Source organism: Ranitomeya imitator, chromosome 1 (assembly GCF_032444005.1).
Source record: "Ranitomeya imitator isolate aRanImi1 chromosome 1, aRanImi1.pri, whole genome shotgun sequence".
NCBI classification, from domain to species: domain Eukaryota; kingdom Metazoa; phylum Chordata; class Amphibia; order Anura; family Dendrobatidae; genus Ranitomeya; species Ranitomeya imitator.
The window spans coordinates 964,960,034-964,982,430 of record NC_091282.1 but is presented as its reverse complement, the minus strand read 5'-3'; the positions used below and the strand labels follow the sequence as shown (position 1 = coordinate 964,982,430).

The window sequence follows — 22,397 nt, the reverse complement described above, 5'->3', positions numbered from 1 at the left end:
CAGTTATAGGTGGACTACTTCCTGAGAGACCTTTAATGACAGCTAGAAGGAGTAGCAGTTTGAAGGATCTGTTAGTCAAAAGCCTCTATGTGGCAAATTCCACTTTCCCCTTCTACACTGGGAGACCATGTCAGGGATGTTTTCCATGTGGGTCATGCTTGGCATGTCGTAATGTGGAACGGGCAACACAATTTTGCTCATCTGATGGAAAACAGATTTTTGAAATTAGTGAGTACATTTCGTATAGCAGTGATTTTGTGGTATATTATGCTACATGTCCTTGTGACCTCATATACGTCAGGTTAACATCAAGGGAATTACGCGTGAGAACCATGAAACATGTTAGGGACATCAAAGCAGCCCAGACAATTGTTGACATAGCATCTCTGAAAACGATTCCCCGACATTTCAGGCTGCGCCATGCCTGCAATTTGGATCTTCTAAAAATACGTGGTATAGACCGAGTACATGGTGGTATTAGAGGAGGTGACCTTAAGCGCAGGTTGGCGCAGCTGGAATGTCGCTGGATTGTAAAATTAGATACCATGGCCCCTTTGGGCCTTAATGAAAAGTTGAGCTCTGCTCCTTTTCTATAATATGGATTGGTATTTAGACCCTATGTTCTTATGACGATGTTCATATGATTGTCTCTGGAAATTGTATATACCGTAATAATTTTTAAAATAAGTATTGTTTTTTATTTTAATTCTGTGTTTTTGTGTGTTTTATTTTTTCATTAGCGAATGATTATCCCAGCACTTAACTTGCACCTCAGTTTAATACTCCCATGAGGACGCCATATTTGTCGATTGACGTATGGAACATTTAATTAATATTTCTGATGGGGATGCATATTCATCAGTCAATTTATGGAGCGCATAGATATTACCTCCTATGAGGACATTTTATCCATCAGCTAAATCTATGGAGCGGAGTGAATGATCTGACCTGTTTCACATTCTTTGAAGATCATGTGCGGCACGAAGGGTTAACAATGTATTGGCGGATGTTATATATTGTTTATATGAGAAAAATTATGCTATTAATTCATGATGTATTGTTAATGCTGCTGTAAGTATATTAGTAGTTAATTTTGACCATCTTGCCCTTTTCTGTGCCCTTTATTATCATGGCCGCCTGTGTTTTGCTTGGTACATTTACTATGGCGCTCTTCTGCTGCCGTGTGTAGCGTGTGTGGACGATCCTGCTTTTGGCCCGCGTTCCAGATGGCGTCTTTATGGTGTGGTGTGTAGTATTGACATCAGATGTAACATTTGTTCCTAATACTCACTGCCCCTGTGATGCCGGATGTGACGCTGTGGATCTTCTTGAGCTCTGCCCCCACGCACTCGATTGGCGCGGCTTCAGAGGTGTGTGCTCTCCTGTAAGATTCTCATTGGATGCTGGGCGGCACCGTGAGATATTTAAAATGGAGCTTGCAACACAATATGCACTACTCCCAGAAGAAGCAAAAGCGAAACGCGTTGGGACATTAACGCATCGGCTGGGCATCAGCATGGGTAAGAAAATTTTGGTATGATCAATTTTAAAGCACTTTGTGATGATCTATGTACCTTTACTATTAACTAAAGGTGTTACTTGTTAGCCTTAATGATATGACATTGGTACTTTGGTCATGGCTTCCTTTGCCGGATATTGTGCAATATTATCTTTTCTCTGCCATGTTATTATGCGGATTGTGGTGATACCTCAGTACAAGTATTTTGACATTGATTTATGCGATGTGCATTATGCACTTTATTAATGAGCAGTATTGTCTCCATTTTTCATGTCTGGGGTCTCCCCATATGTTCGCATGCTGTGTGCCCACCTTTGCTTTCCATAGTTTTTATTGCTGCCTGCTTGTTCTTTCTTAAACTGTTTTTTGTTATAGATAAAACTGTTTTTCACTTGATATGTGGTTTGCTTGTAATTTTTCTGATAATAAAGATATTTTGTAATTTTACAAGATACTGTCTAAAGTGATTTATTTATAGGCAAACCCCCTTTTTGTACTATATTTACATTATTAATACGGGTCAAAAAGCTCTCTAGGTTTCTTTTGAATGTGATGCATGCAGCACGGTGGCGCAGTGGTTAGCACTACAGCCTTGCAGCGCTGGGGTCCTGGGTTCTAATCCCACCCAGGACAACATCTGCAAAGAGTTTGTATGTTCTCTCCGTGTTTGCGTGGGTTTCCTCCGGGCACTCCGGTTTCCTCCCACGTTCCAAAGACATACTGATAGGAATCCTAGATTGTGAGCCCAATCGGGGACAGTGATGATAATGTGTGCAAACTGTAAAGTGCTGCGGAATATGTTAGCGCTATATAAAAATAAAGATTATTATTATGCATGCCTGCCATGCTATTTACAGCCAGGCTATGCAGCAGACTCGGTACTTCCAACAGCCACACATGGCTTTTCCAGCTGTTCCACCACTACCAAGGTTCACCAGAATGCTGAGGTCTGCTCCATGCCTGTCTACCTCCACCTCCATGCAGAGTCCTGCTGCACACCAGTCTACCTCTACCACCAGGTTGAGTCCTGCTACACACCAATCTACCTCCACCACCATGACGAGTCCTGCTGTGCACCAGCCTCAAGCCACCACTCCCACCCTCCCAAAGAAACAAAGAAGCAAACAGAAGGTAAGTACCAGTTCAGCACAGCAAACCAAGAAGAAGACAAGGACCAACCAACGTACCCCAAAAACTGTCCTGACACCTCCACCGTCACCTTCCAGTGTGTCTCTGCTTTCTAATTTGTCTCTTCCTTCCCACGCTTCCACTTCTAATGTGTCTACTTCCATCTTAGACCTCCCAGAACCCACACATTTTGTTGGCCCTTCCCCTAGAACCCCTTCATCATCCACACATGCTAGCAAATCATCCCAGCTACACACCCCCATGTCCATCATATTTCACCTTACAACATTCCCCAAAGCTATTTTTTATTCCCCAAAGCTAATTTTTTATTGTGAAATAAAATTTTGCTTTTTTTGCACATTCACAGTGTGATTTTTTTTATCTCTGTATGCGCTATCGCCACACTTATGCGCCGTTGCCTCAAACACACACTTATGTGTATTGTATTGTTGAGGGAACTTGGAACAGGTGTTTAACTAGAGGTTTTTTATTATTTCAGTCAACAAACAGTACAGGAACATTTTAACATTACAAGTAAATTTAAACATAATATTAAAGGGAAAATTTAACATTACAGGTACCTTTTAACATTACGGTTATATTTTAGCAGCTTAAACCATTTTGTCTTGCCATGACAGATGTCCTTTGGCAGAAACAAAGTAGGCAGCAAATGTATCCCCCATTTGGGCAACTTCCACTGAAGTCCTCAGAGGGTGATCTTGGTAATCACGCAATGTGGTAGCAACAGGTTCCTTTATTTCTAAGTTTGGTTGCTCTTTAGCAAGGATGTACTGTAGTCGTGCAGAATTACACACGCTTTCACAACCTCATCAAGAGTATCAATTTTTAGATTAATATCTGTTCCCAAAATGCACCATTTAGTGACCAGCAATCAAAAAGCACACTCCACAGGTCTTCATGCCCTTGTCAGTCGGTAGTTGTAAATCTTTTTTGTGTGATTTTTTGAGTCCCGATTTGAGTATCGTTTTAGGAGGTTGACACACATTTGGAACGCTTCATCCCCAACCACAACAAACGGCATTGGCGTTCCTTCAGTGTTAGGAAGAGGTTGTGGCGGTAGAAAATTAAAATCATTACCATACAAACGTTGGCCCATGTCAGAGTTTTTAACAGTCTGTGAGTCATTTCCTCATCCAAATGAGCCAATGTCAACTTCGACAAATCTACACTCAGCATCTGCAATCACCATGAAAACAATAGAAAAATATTATTTAATTTCCAGTTAGGAAAATTACAAATGTCCATAAATTTTATAGTATTTTTCAGCCAAAGTTCAGTTGTGGGTGTGTGAGGAATTCTGCATGCAGAATATCACATAAAGCACAGCAGGTGTCTGCAACTATCCCATAAATGGTGGACACTCCAATCCGGAATTGGAAATGGAGAGATGATAATGTCTCTCCAGTAGTCAGGAATCTGCAGAACAGAAAATGGAGAAAAAAAATCAGTTCATGGCTTTTAGAAAAAAATGGAAAAAAAGTTAGTACATGGCTTTTAGAAAAAATGGAAAAAAGTCCATACATGGATTTAGAACAATCATATTATTAATGACAGGTGTTTCTTTTTCAAAATTATATTCTGTAGGGTCACCAACAGACGTTCCTCAGCAGGAATTGCTCACCGTAGCTGTGTGTCGTGCCTGGTTATGGATCCTCACACACGTTGAAACAAGTCATCAAAGCTCTGTTCCAACATCCTGGTGTAGCCAAAAAACTTCTGAGGGTTTGCAGGAAGCTCGGTGTACAACGTTTGGTAGGCTCCATGTCTTTCTCGGACTTCAACGATAGGGTGTTGCCAGTAGCGACGACAACTTCTTCTCCATCTTTCTTCATAACAAGCAACAGCATAGGCATAAGTCAAGTTCAAATCCAAATCCAGATTATGATTTAAGCTCTCTATGCGAAGATCCTTCTTGCAGCAGGATACAGCAGCAAAAGATGAGGATTTCATCTGTTCAAGGGTCTATATAGAGAATTTCAATGAGACACGCCCATTGGACGTGGCTTGTGTCAAGGAAATTTTCCTGGAAAGCATTGTCCTATTGAACGCATGCTCATAAATAATGCAAACACATGCCAAAATGCATGCAAACCCGACTTTGTCAAAAGTCGGGTCGGGTGAAATCGGCTGAGGGGCAATCTAATAACCATGTATAAGTATATAAGGGGACAATACAAATATCTCGCTGAGGATCTGTTTATACCAAGGAAGGTGATGGGCACAAGGGGGCATTCTTTGCGTCTGGAGGATAGAAGGTTTTTCCACCAACATAGAAGAGGATTCTTTACTGCTAGGGCGGTGAGAATCTGGAATTGCTTGCCTGAGAAGGTGGTGATGGCGAACTCAGTCGAGGGGTTCAAGAGAGGCCTGGATGTCTTCCTGGAGCAGAACAATAATGTATCATACAATTATTAGGTTCTGTAGAAGGACGTAGATCTGGGGATTTATTATGATGGAATATAGGCTGAACTGGATGGCCTTACTAACTATGTTACTATGATTATCGCGAAAAGTCGGGGGCCGACCGAAACACGAAACCCAAAGCAAGTCAATGGGGATTCAAAGTCGGCAGTGAGTGGAGGACAGGAAAACACCTACAGTGCCCATTTTAATGCCAAAAACATCAATTCGTATTACTGAAGCTTGTCAATCTTAATTTACTTTATAATAATAGTTAGGCATTGAAAACAGGGGGTCATTTGGCTAAAGTTGTGAGGGAGTAGGGCTGGCTCAAGATTTTTGTGGGCCCAGGAAATGCAGAATACGTCACGGCGGTGGAGCAGGGAGAGGTAAGAATTTCAACTTTGCAAGTGCTGTGATCCTGAGCAAGCAGGGGGGCACACTAGCACAGGGCCCCTCATAGTACGGCAGTGTGTTTGACGGCGAGCGGCGCCTCCCACTGCCAGAGACACTATTGCATACTATGAAGGGCCCTGTGCCAGTGCCAACGAGTATGCCCCCCACCTGATGAAGGAACCTGCACTTTCATCTGCACCTTCCTCTTTGTCCGCGTGTAAGGTAGTATAGTATGCCGGAAGGGGAACCTGACTTTCAGCAGAGTCAGATTCTGGCTGTGTAGAGTGCAATGGGAAGGTAGTGGTCTTGGTCAATGTACCAGCAGACTCTTCTAGCAGTGGCTGGCCAATGGGCAGGATGAGAAGGAAACAAATAAGCCCAAATAAGAAAGTAGGCTAAATCCAGTTAAAAATTGGTAACAGGACTAAACAGGCGGCATTGCTTTGTTCAGCGGAGGACAACTGTAATGAGAGGCTGACACAGTTTGTGGGCCCCAAAAAGTAAGTAGGCTAAATGCAGTTCAAAATTGCTAACAGGACTAAACTGGAGGCATTGCTTTGTTCAGCGGAGGACAACTGTAATGAGGCGCAGACACAGTTAGTAGGCCCAAAAAAGAAAGTAGGCTAAATGCAGTTCAAAATTGCTAACAAGACTAAACAGGCGGCATTGCTTTGTTCAGTGGAGGAAAACTGTAATGAGGGGCAGACACAGTTAGTAGGCCCAAATAAGAAAGTAGGCTAAATGCAGTTCAAAATTGCTAACAAGACTAAACTGGTGGCATTGCTTTGTTCAGCGGAGGACAACTGACGTCACTGCTGTGCTCTGCTTTACGGCTGGCGCTGACACAGTCAGTGCGGGAAGCTGATTCCGGGGGACGTGACAGACATCGGAATATGAGTATGTACTGTTTTTTTTTTAACTTTTACAATGGTAACCAGGGTAAATATCGGGTTACTAAGCGCGACCCTGCGCTTAGTAACCCGATATTTACCCTGGTTACCCGGGGACTTCGGCATCGTTGAAGACAGTTTCAACGATGCCGAAGTCTTTCCCCTGATCGTTGGTTGCTAGAGAGAGCTGTCTGTGTGACAGCTCCCCAGCGACCACACAACGACTTACCAACGATCACGGCCAGGTCGTTTAGTGTAACGGTGACTTAACTTCATTACCATGCTAAAAGGAACTTTATTCATGAGAAATGGTGGGGACCAGGAGCGTTCCTCTCTGCAGACCTGTGACCAGGAGACAAAATGGAGTCACGCCAATCTCTGTTAGTATGCCTGTCCAAGATGGCGGCGGCTCCCTCATCACACCTCCCTGTTTTAGAGGGCACTAGGGGGCATCACATTCCTGTGTTCCCCCATGCGCCCATCCGCATCTTCTCCTTGCCGGGACAACCCATCAGCATTACCAAGGTCGCTGCCTCTTCAGTGGTGATTGGTGAAGTGATACTGCTGGAGAGCGAGGCTCCAGCGTAGCAACCTCCCATTCATCCCAGAGACCGAGTGTAACCAGCTGAAGGGGTTGTGGTCTGTTTCCACGGTGAAGTGGTGTCCGTACAAGTATGGCTGCAGACGCTACAGGGCCCATACAATTGCCAGACATTCCTTCTCCATCGTGGAGTAGGCCACATCCCTCGGCAGGAGCTTCCGGCTCAGGTACAAAACGGGGTGTTCATGTCCCATAGTGTCAACCTGGCTAAGCACAGCACCGAGGCCAAAGTCGCTGGCATCGGTCTGTACTACGAACGGCTGCGTGAAGTCGGCTGCCTGTAGTACGGGAGAGCTAGAAAGGGCGGATTTGAGCACCTGGAAGGCTGTCTAGCAGGCGACTGTCCAGTCAACTGCGACAGGCAGCTTCTTCTTGGTGAGGTCCGTCAGGGGCTTGGCCAGGGTGCTATAGTGTGGAGCAAACCTCCTATAGTACCCGGCAGTCCCCAAGAAGGACATCACCTGCTTCTTGGTCCTGGGGGAGGGCCAGGAGGTGATGGCATCCACCTTCCTGGGCTCTGGCTTCAGAGCTACCCCACCTACCCGGTGACCCAGGTAGTGGACCTCACTCATACCCAGCTGGCACTTTTCCGGCTTAATGGTCAACCCTGCTCTCTGGATCCTCCCTAACACCTGCACCAGGTGCTGTAGGTGATCCTCCCAGGTGGGACTGAAGATGGCAATGTCATCCAGGTATGCGGTCGCATACCCTTCCAGTCCCTCGAGCAGCGTGTTGACCATCCGCTGAAAAGTGGCAGGGGCATTCTTCATGCCTAAGGGCATCACCGTGGACTCATACAGTCCAAATGGGGTGGTAAAGGCAGAGCGTTCCCATGCCTTAGGGGTCAGGGGAATGTGCCAATATCCCCTGCTCAGATCCATGATGGTCAGGTACTTGGCCCCGGTCAGCTGATCGAGCAGGTCATCGATGCGCGGCATTGGGTACGCATCGGTGACCGTCACAGTGTTGAGCCCCCAGTAGCCCACGCAGAACCGCATAGTTCGGTCCTTTTTAGGGACGAGGACTACAGGCGAAGCCCACGCGCTGTTGGACGCTTGGATCACCCCCAGCTTCAGCATCTCGTCTATTTCTTGGGCCATGTGCTGCTGCACCTCGAGAGAGACCCGATATGCTGAACGCCGGATCGGGGGGTGATTGCCGGTGTCCACATCATGGACGGCTACCTCAGTCATTCCGGGCAGGCTGCTGAACAGCTCCCGAAAGAGGTGTAGGGTGACCCCCAGCTGGGAACGTTGGTCCTCCTGGAGCTGGTGGCCAATCCCCACGTCCTCGATGGATCCACCCGCCTTGACTTGGGTGAGCAGATCCAAGAGGGTTTCTACCTCACCTTCCTCGGGGAGGTTGCACACTGGGTGGGCACAAGCCTCCCGCTTATGATGTGCCTTCATCATGTTCACGTGGAAGGCCTTCCTCCTTCCACAGGCGTGGCCCAGGGTGACCAGATTGGTGATGGCGTTGAGCTGCTGGTGCATGAGGTATGGACCCTTCCAGGCCACCTGAAGCTTGCTTTGTGGGACGGGGACCAGTACCCACACCTTTTGACCCACCTGGTAGGTCCTCTCACAAGCATTCTGGTCATACCACCGCTTCTGGTCAGGTTGGGCCTTGGCCATATTGTCATGCACCAGCCGTGTCAAGGTCGACATTCTGTCCCGGAAGCGCACAACATACGCAATGGCCGACACTCCAGGGGTGGCCAAATCTCCTTCCCATGCTTCCTTCACCAGGGCAAAGGGCCCCCGTACACGTCACCCATACAGAAGCTCAAAGGGGGAGAACCCCGTTGAGGCCTGTGGAACCTCCCGGTAGGCAAATAGAAGGTGTGGGAGATACGGCTCCCAGTCTCTCCCATGGGAGTCGACCAACATCTTAAGCATCTGCTTTAAGGTGCCGTTGAACCGCTCACACAGGCCATTGGTCTTTGGGTGATATGGGCTGGCTACCAGATGTTGCACTTGTATATGCTTACAGAGAGACTCCATCAGCTGGGACATGAACTGGGTCCCTTGATCGGTGAGCATTTACTGGGGAAACCCCACTCTGGAGAAGATCTCCAGTAAGGCAGTGGCCACTTTGTCAGCCCGAATGGATGACAAAGCTACCGCCTCCGGGTACCGAGTGGCTTAGTCCACTACCGTTAATATGAAGCATTTTCCAAAGTGGCTGGGAGTGGACAGAGGTCCAATGAGATCCACAGCCACCCTCGAGAAAGGCTCTACAATGATGGGCAGAGTTACCAGTGGGGCTTTGGGGTACCGCCCCACCTTCCCCACCCTCTGACAGGTGTCACATGAGCGGCAGTAGGCAATTACCTTGGTCCTCTTTCCAGACCAGTAGAAATGCTGCGCTAGCCTGGCCCTGGTTTTAGCGATCCTTAGGTGTCCGGCCATGGGAATCTCGTGTGCTATCCACAACAATTCCGCACTGAACGGATAGGGCACCACTAACTGTCGGTCCCTGGGCCACGCCTCCGGTGAACCCTGCTGGACCATTACCCGGTACAGCCTTCCCTGAGGCCAGACCACCCACTTGCGGTCTGACTCCCCAGGCAGCTGTGCCGCCTGCTCCTTGAGAGCATTTAGGCTAGCGTCAGCTTCCAACGCTGCCGAAATCCCTGACTCGATGTGGCGAGAATGGACGACACTGCCACATCTGCTGTCAGCTCCCTGGGATCTGTCTCCTGGCCGCTGTCTGACTCGGCAGCCACTTGGTCAGAGAGGGGGAAGCCGTCGGACCTCTGCAAGGCACCTTGGGCTTCGGTGCTCCCACTCCTGGTGACAGCGGCCACGACCACTGTGCCCATGGGTAGCGCCTGCTTCCCCCTGGCTCCTGACCAAGTCGCCGGGTCAGGCAGAATTCCCTGCACTCCTGACATTCCTGGTGTGGGGACCTCCTGCCCTGGGGTCTTACCTGGTGGCTCCTCTCCTGGGATGCCACCTCCCCCTATGGCCTGTTCCTCTTCCTGCAGGGGGCCTAGACTCAGCAGGCTGGATTTCCTTAGGGGCCCTTCACTGTCCATAGCAGCCCCTCCCTCCACCTCTGAGCTCTCCCCTACAGTCTCCTCACCTGTCCTCACTGTGAGCTCTGTGTGTGGGGTGTCAGTGCATGGATTACCATCAGGCTTCACTCCCTCCTCCACTGTTGGAAGTACACTCAACACATCAACATCGGCATTCACATTAGAGTCATGACATTCTTGGGGAGCCGAACTTGGGGGTTCAGTGGCCACAAACTGAGACACTAGCCACCCCAAACTGGTCCCAAGTAATTCATTGGCAGGAATATTTGACATTACTCCCACCTCTCGCAATCCCCTCCCGGCACTCCAGTCCAAAAACACCTTGACAACAGGCAGTGCCGGTTCCACGCCTCCAATTCCGGAGATGGAAAGGGTTTTCCCCGGTACCAAGTCTTGAGGGGACACCACCTCAGGACGTACCAGGGTTTGTTCAGCACCTGTGTCCCGCAGTCCCATGACCGCTGAGCGGCCGATGGTGATGGGTTGGTAATTGTCCAGGGACCTCCCACCACCCCCTCCCACACATAAAACAGTGGATGGTTTCAGGGACAGGGATGGGGCCTTAAGACGCTGGGGACATACAGCCTTGAAGTGTCCCAGCTTGTTGCAGTGATGACAATGTCTGGGTTCTGCACCTGGCCTGGAGAGGGCTGCAGGGGGAACACCCCTTGCACTCTGGGGGCTGGAGAAACAGGGGCAGGATTGGGCTTACCCCCTCTCCAGGTGCTGCTGGCAGGCTTTTTTGGCTCAGGCGCCTTGTTATTGGCATACTCGTCTGCCAGGGCTGCTGTAGCAGAAGCCCCCTTCGGTTTCTGGTCACGGAGGAACTGCTGGAGGTCCTCTGGGCAGTTCCACAAGAACTGCTCCATGATGAACAGTTCCTGGACCTCCTGGCGGGTGGTGAGTGCTAGACCTGAGGTCCAGTGCTCTGCAGCTCTCAGCAACGCTCACATGTAGTCGGTCCAGGTGTCCTTTGGGCCCCGCTGCAGGCTCCGGAACATCTTGCGGTAGGACTCCAGGGTGAGGTTGTAGTGCTGGATCAGGGCACGCTTGATGCTGCTGTAGTCTTGCTCCACCCCGGCAAGTAAGTCCCCAAAAACTTCCAGGGACTTACCTCTCAAACGGGGGGTCAGGTATCTTGCCCACTGAGCCGGGGCCAGATGGTGTTCAAAGGCCAGCAAGAAGGAATCCAGGTCTCCATCCATCTCAAGCAGAGGGAAGTCTTTGGCCGGGACTTTGGAAGCCCTGGACCCTGGTGCTGCTGGGGCATTCAACGGGAGCCCGTGTTGAGCCATCTCCAGTCAGTGCTGGTGCTCCGCTGCTCTCTCTGCTGCTGCTTGCTCCGCTGCCTGCTCTGCACCTCTCTCTGCCCGCTCCGCTGCTTCACGGCGATCTGCCCGCTCTCGCTCCTCTGCTTCACGGTGATCTGCACACTCTCACTCCGCCGATTCAAGGCATTCTGCACGCTCGGCCTCCGCTGCTTTCTCTGCAGCTACCATGAGTCTCATGTAGGCATCTTCATTACCCGCCTCGAGACGTGCCACTGTCGCTGCAACAAGAGCCTCTGACGTGGACAGCCTGGGGCGGGTAGGTGGTGGGTAGTCCCTTGCCAGACTAAGGACGGGTGGCTGGCTCCTTTGGGAGTCTGGGCTGAGCTCCGCCTCTCTTTGAACAGTACCGTCCACCACCACCTCCTCATAGACCATAGCACTGGCTTGCGCCCTCACTGCAATCCTGGTGCCATCCGCCACCTTTGGAACCTCTGGTTACTGACACAGCTGTAACCCTGACCTTGCACACAACTTATATCTACACTCTGACCGTCTAGTGCAGGGCTGACCTTAAGACCCCAGCACTAAAAGCTACCGCTGGTAGTCTTTAGTGTCTGGGAGTAGGGGTCCCACGCACACTATTACTCCGATCCCACCGTTGCCACCAATGTGAAGGAAATCCCGGTTCCTCCCACGTCACCAATCCGTGATGTCACTACACAGGCACAGCTCTCCGGCGTCCCCTTTGTCTCTCAGGTCAATAAGGGAACTGCACCTAGAGCAAATGGCCATCGGGGAGACTGCCCTGTTACCCACGCTGGGTATTCTAAGATTCGCAATCAGAGTAAAAGGATCAGCCCAAAATTAATTTATGATTTAATTGCCTTAAGGGTGCACTAGGTAATTACAAGTAATATACAGACAAAATATATCAAGCATTACAGTCAGAGTAAAATATAACAATCACAATACAGGGCTTAAAGGTATACAGCTGGAGGTCAATTTACCAGGTTGAAGGTCGCTTGTGGAAGCCGGGGGGCTCGGCGTTCCGCAGGTCAAAGACTTAGTTGCCGGGCAGCCCCCAGAAAGCGTGTGCTTGCTCCCCTCTGGCTGGCATACCCTGTTACTTAGTTTATCATCATCTTCTTCTGTTGTCCCTCTCTCCAAGTGTCCTCTGCTCTTAAACCTTCCATGTCCCTCCCCCCCTAAAACTGGGTGGGCTAGCATTCTCCACCCCTCCGTCTCCCTGCAAGATTTATTCCAACATCTAATAAATGGGATAACTGCTCTCAGGGTGGTCAGATCAGTTCACGGGCAGTACCAGCGCACAAGCTTGGTTCTGTTGGTCGCCCAGGGACCAAACCCGGACCCATTCGGTCACTGTGGGAGGCTAATTTTCCAAATCTCAGGTTTCAGATCTCCCACGGATTCGGGAATTGCACTGACAGATGCGCAATTTCTTTAGGGCGAGGGGGATATTTCTTATGAGCCTGTACCTCGGATGATGCGTCCATAATTCACGATTCCATGTTGGAGATGGTTCGACTGGAAGGCCACAATAGACATATGTCCTGTGGCCACTTGACATATGTGCTTTAATTAAGCCCCCAGGCACCTTCTTGTCCCCTGCTGGTGTGGCTTCCCCATTGGCTTTGAAGTACCTTTTGCCTGCTAAACAGAGCTTAATTTCATTACCATGCTAAAAGGAACTTTATTCATGAGAAAAGTTGGAGGCCAGGAGCGTTCCTATCTGCAGACCTGTGACCAGGAGACAAAATGGAGTCACGCCAATCTCTGTTAGTATGCCCGTCCAAGATGACGGCGGCTCCCTCATCACAGCCACCAGTTTCTATTGCCCCCTGAGAAGCATCCTCCTCCCATAAATATTCATCGCCATCATTCTCCTCCTCCTTCTCTTCATCCACCACCTCGTCCAGGAGAGTTCCCTGACCTGACAATGGCTGACTGTCATCAAGTCTTCCCTCCTCCTCAAATGCAGATGCCTGCTCCTTGATGTGCGTCAAACTTTGCATCAGCAGACGCATTAGTGGGATGCTCATGCTTATGATGGCGTCGTCTGCACTTACCAGCCATGTGCATTCCTCAAAACACTGAAGGACTTGACAGAGGTCTTGGAGCTTCGACCACTGCACACAAGACAACTCCATGTCTGCCATCCAACTGCCTGCCCGTGTATGTGTATCCTCCCACAAATAAATGACAGCATGCCTCTGTTCGCACAGCCTCTGAGGCATGTGCATTGTGGAGTTCCACCTTGTTGCAACATTGATTATTAGGTGGTGCTGGGGAAGATTTAGCGATCGCTGATGGTTCTGCATACGGCTGGAGTGTACGGCAGACCGGTGGATGTGCGAGCAAAGTCTTCGCACCTTCAGGAGCAGGGCTGGTAACCCCGGATAATTTTTCAGGAAGCACTGCACCATCAGGTTCAAAGTGTGAGCCAGGCAAGGAATGTGTTTCAGGTCTGAAAGGGCTAAGGCAGCCATAAAATTCCTTCCGTTATCACTGACTACCTTGCCTGCCTCAAGATGTACACTGCCAACCATGACTGAGTTTCTTGCTGCAAGTACTCGGCCAGTACGTCCGCAGTGTGCCTGTTGTCGCTCAAACACTTCATTTGTAGCCTGCTGACGCTTGCCTCTAGCTGTTCCATAATGGGACACCTGGTGTGCAACACTGGCAGCTGCGGATGGAGTAGTCGTGCGACTGCGCTCTCTGGACGAACTTTCACTTCTGGAGGAGGAGGAGGGGTAGCGAACGCCGACAGAAAACTGTTTCCTAGACCGTGAGCTAGGCAAAACTGTCCCACTATGGCTGTCCCCTGTGGACACTGCATCCACCACATTAACCCAGTGCGCCGTGATGGACACGTAACGTCCCTGGCCATGCCTACTGGTCCATGCATCTGTTGTGAGGTGCACCTTTCTACTGATTGATTGCCTCAGTGCATGGACAATGCGGTCTTTGACATGCTGGTGGAGGGCTGGGATGGCTTTTCTCGCAAAGAAGTGTTGACTGGGTAGGTCATAGAGTGGCACTGCGTAGGCCATCAGGGCTTTGAAAGCTTCGCTTTCAACCAACCGGTAGGGCATCATCTCTAATGAGATTAGTCTAGCAATGTGGACATTCAAAACCTGTGTACGCGGATGACAAGATGAGTACTTTCTTTTCCTAACGAGAGTCTCTTGTAGGGTGAGCTGGACTGGAGAGCTGCATATGGTAGAACTAGCGGGGGTGGTGGTGGATATGGCAGATTGAGAGAGGGTTGGTGATGGTATTCTTGATATTGGCCTACCTACAGTGTTTCCCACCAAGAACCTTGTGATTCCCTGACTGCTTTGGCCTTGCGACGATACCTCCATATTTGCTGCTGGTCGTGTCCTAACCGGTGGGCTTACTCTGAGGGAAGCAATGTAGCGTTGCTGACTACCTTCATTCTGAGCAGGAGCACCAACGGTACTGGACGTTTGGTAGTTAGTCCAGGCTTGCAAGTGCATGCTGGTTAAATGTCTACGCATGCATGTTGTATTTAAATTTAGGAGATTCTTCCCTCTGCAAAAGGTCTTTGAGCACTTCTTACAGATAACTTTGCACTGATCATTCGGATCTTGGTTAAAAATTCCCACACTGCACTCTTCCTACTATGGATTACCTTTTCAGGCATTGCACGCTGTGCTACTTTCACAGGATGGCCACGCTGTCCTAAAACTGTTTTTGGTTTTGTAAAACATTTTTGGCCAGATACGGGCCTGCCAGATGAAAGCTGTTGCGATGTAGATGGCTGCTGCAGATCATCCTCCTCCGCTTCTGAGCTACTGGCAGCGGCACCCTCTTTCCCCAATGGCTGCCAATCTCGGTCAACAACGGGGTCATCAATCACCTCCTCTTCAATGTCATGTGCACCTTCCTCTGTGTCACCGTGTAAGGTGCTATAGCGTTCGTGACGGGGCACCATTGTCTCGTCAGGGTCAGATTCTGGCTCAGTACACTGTGAGGGCAATGTAGTGATCTGAGTCAATGGAACAGCATAATAATCTAGCTGTGGCTGTGCATCTGTGCATTCCATGTCCGATTCATCTTGTAATGGGGTTTTAACAATTTCCCTTTCTAACCCAGGCACGGTATGTGTAAAGAGCTCCATGGAGTAAACTGTAAACTGTTTTGCCTGCCACATCCTTCACTTTTGGTTTGGGTGAAGGACACAAGGAAGCGACTTGTTCCTGACCGGGAGCATCCACTGACGACTCGCTGCTTTTAGATTTCGCACCTTCTGAAGAGGAGGCGAAAGAGCTAGAGGCTGAGTCAGCAAGGAAAGCCAAAACTTTTTCCTGCTGCTCCGGCTTTAAAACCTGTTTTCCTACTCCCAGATAAGGGAGCCTTCGAGGCCTTGTGTAGCCAGACGATTTACGCTGGCTTAACACCTCGAGCCTTTGGTGCCATTTTGCTTTTTCCACTACCACCAGATGCTCCACCACCACCACCACCATCATCAGTACCAGCTGGCAACGACCGCCCACGGCCTCTTCCTCCAGACTTCCTCATTTTTGGAAAAATCTAACCAAAATAACAACCGTTATATGGTACTGTGAAACAAGGTAGAAGGTGTATATAAACTTGTGGAGAATTTAAATCTCCCTTTTTGGGGGGGGAGACTGCAACAAAACTCAGGCGTAGTGTATTACACTACACAATGTAAGTGGCAGAACGTGGCTGGAAGATGTACGACAAACTAACCGAACTGTGACGTAGATCCACTTAGTGCCAATTTAAACCTCCCTTTTTTGGGGGGTAGACTGCAACAAAACTCAGGCCCAGTGTATTACACTAAACAATGTAAGTGGCAGAACGTGGCTGGAAGATGTACGACAAACTAACAGAACTGTGACATAGATCCACTTAGTGCCAATTTAAATCTCTTTTTTTTGGGGGGAGACTGCAACAAAACTCAGGCCCACTGTATTACACTACACAATGTAAGTGGCAGAACGTGGCTGGAAGATGTACGACAAACTAACAGAACTGTGACGTTGATCCACTTAGTGCCAATTTAAATCTCCCTTTTTTGGGGGGAAGACTGCAACAAAACTAAGACCCAGTGTATTACACTACACAATGTAAGTGGCAGAACGTGGCTGGCTCATATATGACAAACTAACAGAACTGTGATGTAGATCCACTTAGTGCCATCTTAAATCTCCATTTTTTTTGGGGGGGAGACTGCAACAAAACTCAGGCGTAGTGTATTACACTACACAATGTAAGCACAAAAATATAAACTCCACTGTCCCTGCAAAGAAAAGGTGGTGTTGGACAGTGGAAATCGCTACAGCATAAGCAGTTTCGGGGTTAATCTTCCCTCCCTAACTATATCCCTTCTTCTGATAACGCTGCAGCAACCTCTCCCTATGCTAAGATCGGCAGAAGTAAGATGGTGGTCGGTGTGCACACCCCTTTATAGCACCTGTGACACCGAAGAAAGCAAGCCAATCACTATAATGCCCTTCTCTAAGATTTTGAGGTGTCATCACGCTGCCCACACTCTGCGTCCTCCTTCATTGGATGAGAAATGGCGCTGAAAATGTCATATGAAACGCGACTTTGGCGCGCTGATCACACACTAGGATTGGGTCGGGTTTCACGAAACCCGACTTTGCCGAAAGACGGCGATTTTTGAATTTGTCCGATCCGTTTCGCTCAACCCTAGTGTCTAGAAAACTAGAGGGTTCATAGAAAAGAAGGTAAATCAGAACAATCTCACCAATCCAGTTAGAGATGCCACCTTCAAAATGATACCCTCCGAAGTGTCAAAAAAACACAGAAACCCCTGAAACCATCGCTTGGTATTCAACCAGCCATTCCGGGATGGGACCGCCTCCCAACGGATTTCTTCCTGAATGGATTCATCAGGGTATTCATCAGGGTATATGGAGGTCAAAAATTAAGTTCCCCAAAGATTTCTGGCACTCTCCAAGAGCTTAATGCAAAGGGGATTCCATTTCAGATGTCTCTTTATATATGCCATATAGGATGGTCACTCCCCCATTTCCTACTATGTGCTGCTGTTCTAATTACACATCTGGCAAATATCATGTGGTCAGTATCATATTCTCATATTTAATTAGCAACCCACATGGTCCATGTGTATACCAGGTCCGCACCACCTCATTACTGAGATGCATGCCACTATTGAGGAGGTGCACTTGTAAACCATGCCTCGCTCTCAATAGAGCCCGAACTTCTGGTCTGTTAAACGCCGGAATGTCCGTCTGCGCATGCGTGAACCGCACGACATTTTCTTAGGAGGTGTGCCCACAGACCATGCCTCGCTCTCACCAAGGCCCGCACTTCTTGTCTGTGGAGCGCAAAGATATACATCCAGCGATGCTGCTCGGCACATGCGTGAACCGCACAGTGGTAAAACGCATAGTTATATACACTGGTTCTTCAGTGCATTGCGCTTATATTTACATCCCCAATGCACCAAAATGGTGGACCCCCCCACATATGGGGTATCAGCATACTCATGACAATATGGACAACAACTTTGGGGGTCCAATTTCTCCTGTTACCCTTGGGAAAATACAAAACTGGGGCTAAAAAATAATTTTTGTGGAAAAAAAAGATTTTTTTTTTCATGGCTCTGTGTTATAAACTGTAGTGAAACACTTGGGGTTCAAAGTTTTCACAGCTCATCTAGATAAGTTCCTAGGGGGGTCTAGATTCCAATATGGGGTCACTTGGGGGTTTCTACTGTTTAGGTATATCAGGGGCATGGCAAACGCAATATGATGCCTGCAGACCATTCCATCTAAGGCCGGCGTCACACTAGCGAGTTTTACGGACGCATGAGAGGCGCAGAAAATACGCATTGCACATGAACCAATGATTTTCTATGGGGCAGCTCCTATCTGCCGTCAGTGTGATTTTACTGTACACCGCACTGAATTGCCGGCTTTTCTATAGAACACCGCTGCGTATTTCTTGCAAGTCACACTGTTGGTCCGTGTGTAATCCGTATTTTTCTCGCCCCCATTGACTTTCAGTGGCGGATATTTTGCGCAAAACGCTGACAAACGCAGCATACTGCGATTTTCTATGGCCGTACAAGACCGTATAATACGGATGGGTAAAATACGGCAGATAGGAGTTGCCAAATAGAAAATCATTGGTCCGTGTGAAATGCATATTTTATGCTCCTCTCATCCATCCGTAAAACTCGCTAGTGTGACACTGGCCTTAAGTCTGCATTTCAAACGGCGCTCCTTCCCTCCCGAGCTCTGTCATTCACCCACACGGTGGTCCCCCCCACATATGTGGTATCAGCGTACTCAGAACAAATTTGACAACAACTTTTGGGGACCAATTTTTCCTGTTACCCTTCGGAAAATACAAAACTCGGGGCTAAAATATAATTTTTGTGGGAAAAAAAGATTTTTTTATTTTCACGGCTCTGCGTTCTGTAGTGAAACACTTGGGGATTCAAAGTCCTCTCAACACATCAAGATAAGTTCCTTAGGGGGTCTACTTTCCAAAATGGTGTCACTTGTGAGGGGTTTCCACTGTTTAGGCACATCAGGGGCTCTCCAAACGCAACATGGCATCCTATCTCAATTCCAGTCAATTTTGCATTGAAAAGTCAAACAGTGTTCCTTCTTTTCTGAGTTCTGCCATGCGCCCAAACAGTGGTTTACCCCCACATATGGGGTATCAGCGTACTGAGGACAAATTGCACAACAACTTTTATGGTCCAATTTCTTCTCTTACCCTTGGGAAAATAAAAAAATGGGGGGCAAAATATCATTTTTTTGGAAAAATATGATTTTTTTTATTTTTACGGCTCTGCCATGCATCCAAAACAGTGGTTTACCCCCACATATGGGATATCAGCATACTAAGGACAAATTGTACAACAACTTTGGGGTCCAATTTCTCCTGTTGCCTTTGATCAAATAAAACAAATTGGAGCTGAAGTAAATTTTTTGTGAAAAAAAGTTAAATGTTCATTTTTTTTAAACATTCCAAAAATTCCTGCGAAACACCTGAAGGGTTAATAAACTTCTTGAATGTGGTATTGAGCACCTTGAGATGTGCAGTTTTTAGAATGATGTCACACTTGGGTATTTTCTCTCATATAGACCCCTCAAAGTGACTTGAAATGTGATGTGGACCCCCAAAAAATGGTGTTGTAAAAATGAGAAATTGCTGGTCAACTTTTAACCGTTATAATTCCTTAACAAAAAAAAACCTTTGGTTCTAAAATTGTGCTGATGTAAAGTAGACTTGTGGGAAATGTTACTTATTAAGTATTTTTATGTGACATATCTCTGTGATTAAGAGCGTGAAAATTCAAAGTTGCAAAATTGTGAAATTTTCGCCAAATTTCCATTTTTTTCACAAATAAACGCAAGTAATATCAAGGAAATTTTACCACTACCATGAAGTACAATATGTCACGAGAAAACAATGTCAGAATCACCAGGATACATGCAAGCATTCCATAGTTTTAACCTCATGAATGCACAGTGGTCAGAATTGTAAAAATAGGCCCGGTCATTAACATGCAAACCACCCTTATTGGTTAAGGGGTTAAACCTAAAAATCCTTGGCAAAAAAAAATGGCAAAACCATGACAAAATCAGCAACAAGAATAGCATAGAAAAATAGTTTGCATTATTTTAAAGTTTGTCTTAATTTCCCTTAAAAGATGCAGGTTGTGCATAATACAATGGAATTCTAATAGAAAATAGATTTTCTTTTATAGTTCTAAAACCTAACCATAAATAAGTTTCTTGTGTGCCTTTCCAAGCATATGAAGTAAATAAGATGCTAATCATTGCAAAGAAAGGATGCCAATGACATACTAGTAACTAGAAGAAAAACATTGTTTTCACTGTTACAGCCCAAACATACGCTAATTAGCTATTATTGTTGCACTTATATTTTAATATCCCACCATAATAAAATTGATTATTCACTTTAGAGAATAAAACAAAAGTAAATTGCTGTGTTTACTCAATAAACCGAAGATTTCTCCACTCATTATGCAGCATATTAATTATAATTAGCAACATTTAAAATGCCAATAGGAGCATAATGCAGAAAGGAAAATAACAGTACTTAACATGATCAGACTGCATAATGCTCCAGAGAATCAATGTTTATAGAGAACACATCCATAAATATTAGTATAATGAATATTATTTCAGGTTAACACGTTCTAGATCGATCTATCTATATCTATCTATCTATCTATCTATCTATCTATCTATCTATCTATCTATCTATCTATCTATCTATCTATTCATCCATCCATCTATCTGTCTCGTAATCTGACTGTCTTTGTAATCCAGTCTGTTGTTTCTTCAACTTGATTTAAGAAATTGTCGATTTTTCCACATTATTATTTAAGAACTACATATAAAAGTAAAGAATGTTATCCCTTTACATTGTACCAAACAACATATTTAGCATTTCTACATCTATAACTCTTCTGTGCTACATCTACACTTGTTATTACTCACCCATTAGACTTCACTGGTAAAACTTTGCCTTTTTCATATTCTTCCAAATCCGATTCATCGTGTAAGAGAGCATAATTCTCCTGTTGTAAAGTATCCATACTATCTCTTGAAGCGATTCAGACTTTTTTGCTTTTTAGATCAGTGCTCCAGTACTTGAGATTTTTTCTTTTCTTTGTTCTCTTTTTTTCAAAATGTCTTTAGTCTGTCTATACAGACAGTTCTCTGTTTTAAGTAGTACCATCAAGCTTGAAATGGTTCTGGTGAATTACTTTAGGAATGCTGCAGTATATAGTTTCGTTCTAAGGTTTCTCCAACTCACGGACAACAGGTTGAGCATCAGGAGCAGGTCATCTAATAACTAAGGATTCAGACAATGGCCCTTTGATTTTCAGAAAGAATGAACCATATGATGGGAACATACCAAATGGATCCCAAGAATGCACTGAACTGTGAAACATCATAAAAGTGATATCTGGCATATTAAAAGCAAACTTTACATTTTGCAACACGTTGATCTTTATTAGTTATTTAATATCTAAATTATATTGTTTTTAAGGGTGTTTACTGTTAAGTTCTTATTGTGATAAAATCATAATATAATAGTTCTTCAATATGTGCATAAAATCAGACCGCATTAAACTTAATAAATATTATTTCTATTATTATTATTGTTATTATTGAGCCACCCATCATGTTCCAATATGTTTCATTGTGCAATTTACATCAGGCATGAAAGTATAGATATACAAATATAGAAGTACAAAATAAACAATTTCAGTTATTCTGTACATGTACTGTAGCTGCATTAATACATGCATCTATGTATGTATGTACATACATATGATGTAAGAAAAGCAGATGAAAAAAGGAACTTAGCCCCTCTGGTGTGGCAATGTTGACGTTACCACACGAAAAGGGCTAATAAAGTACCTTTTTTTTCATCTGAATTTTTTGGAGTGCTGTCTGCTTCTCTTACATGATATTTATATGACAACGGGAAAGTTAACTGGGAGGCCTTGCATCCATCTCTGGCTCACTTGAAGCTGTTCCGGTATTTTTTATTCTACATACACAGATGCATATATGGTATATATAAAGAGAGAAAGAGAGAGAGAGATAGTTTACAATCTAAGGCCGGTTTCTCACTTGCGTTCCCCTGATGTGCGGAGGGCTGCGGACTTCCTCCGTGAAGCCCCGCCCTCGGCCGCACCTCCCCGCATGTGACCTGCGTACCTATATTTAACATTAGGTACGCAGGTCATGCGGCTGCATGCGGATGGCGCCTCATGCGTCACTTTGACGATGCGGTGAGGAGCGGAGACGCAGCCATGTAGCATTTTTTTTTTTTGCCGCATCGTCAAAACGACGCATGCGGCACCATCCGCATACAGCCGCACGACCTGCGTACCTAATGTTAAATATAGGTACGCAGGTCGTATGCGGGCCGCATACAGATGTAGGCGGAGATAACAGCGGAGGTGCAGCCAAGGGTGGGGCTTCACGGAGGAAGTCCGCAGCCCGCCGCACATCAGGGGAACGCAAGTGTGAAACCGGCCTAATAGGATTGGAAATATAAATTTAGAGCCTGA

At 46.7% G+C, this 22,397-nt stretch overlaps 1 protein-coding gene across 1 annotated transcript in view; it reads right to left on the bottom strand.

The window, feature by feature from the left end:
• The window catches only part of LOC138656668 (EF-hand calcium-binding domain-containing protein 14-like), a 295,394-nt gene extending 274,340 nt beyond the window's left edge, over positions 1–21,054 (bottom strand). The window contains exon 1 of the mRNA XM_069743764.1: positions 20,809–21,054. Within this exon, the coding sequence (XP_069599865.1) occupies positions 20,809–20,906 (98 nt within the window). The 5' untranslated portion in view covers positions 20,907–21,054. The remainder of the gene's footprint in view (positions 1–20,808) is intronic.
• Positions 21,055–22,397: the final 1,343 nt, after the last annotated feature.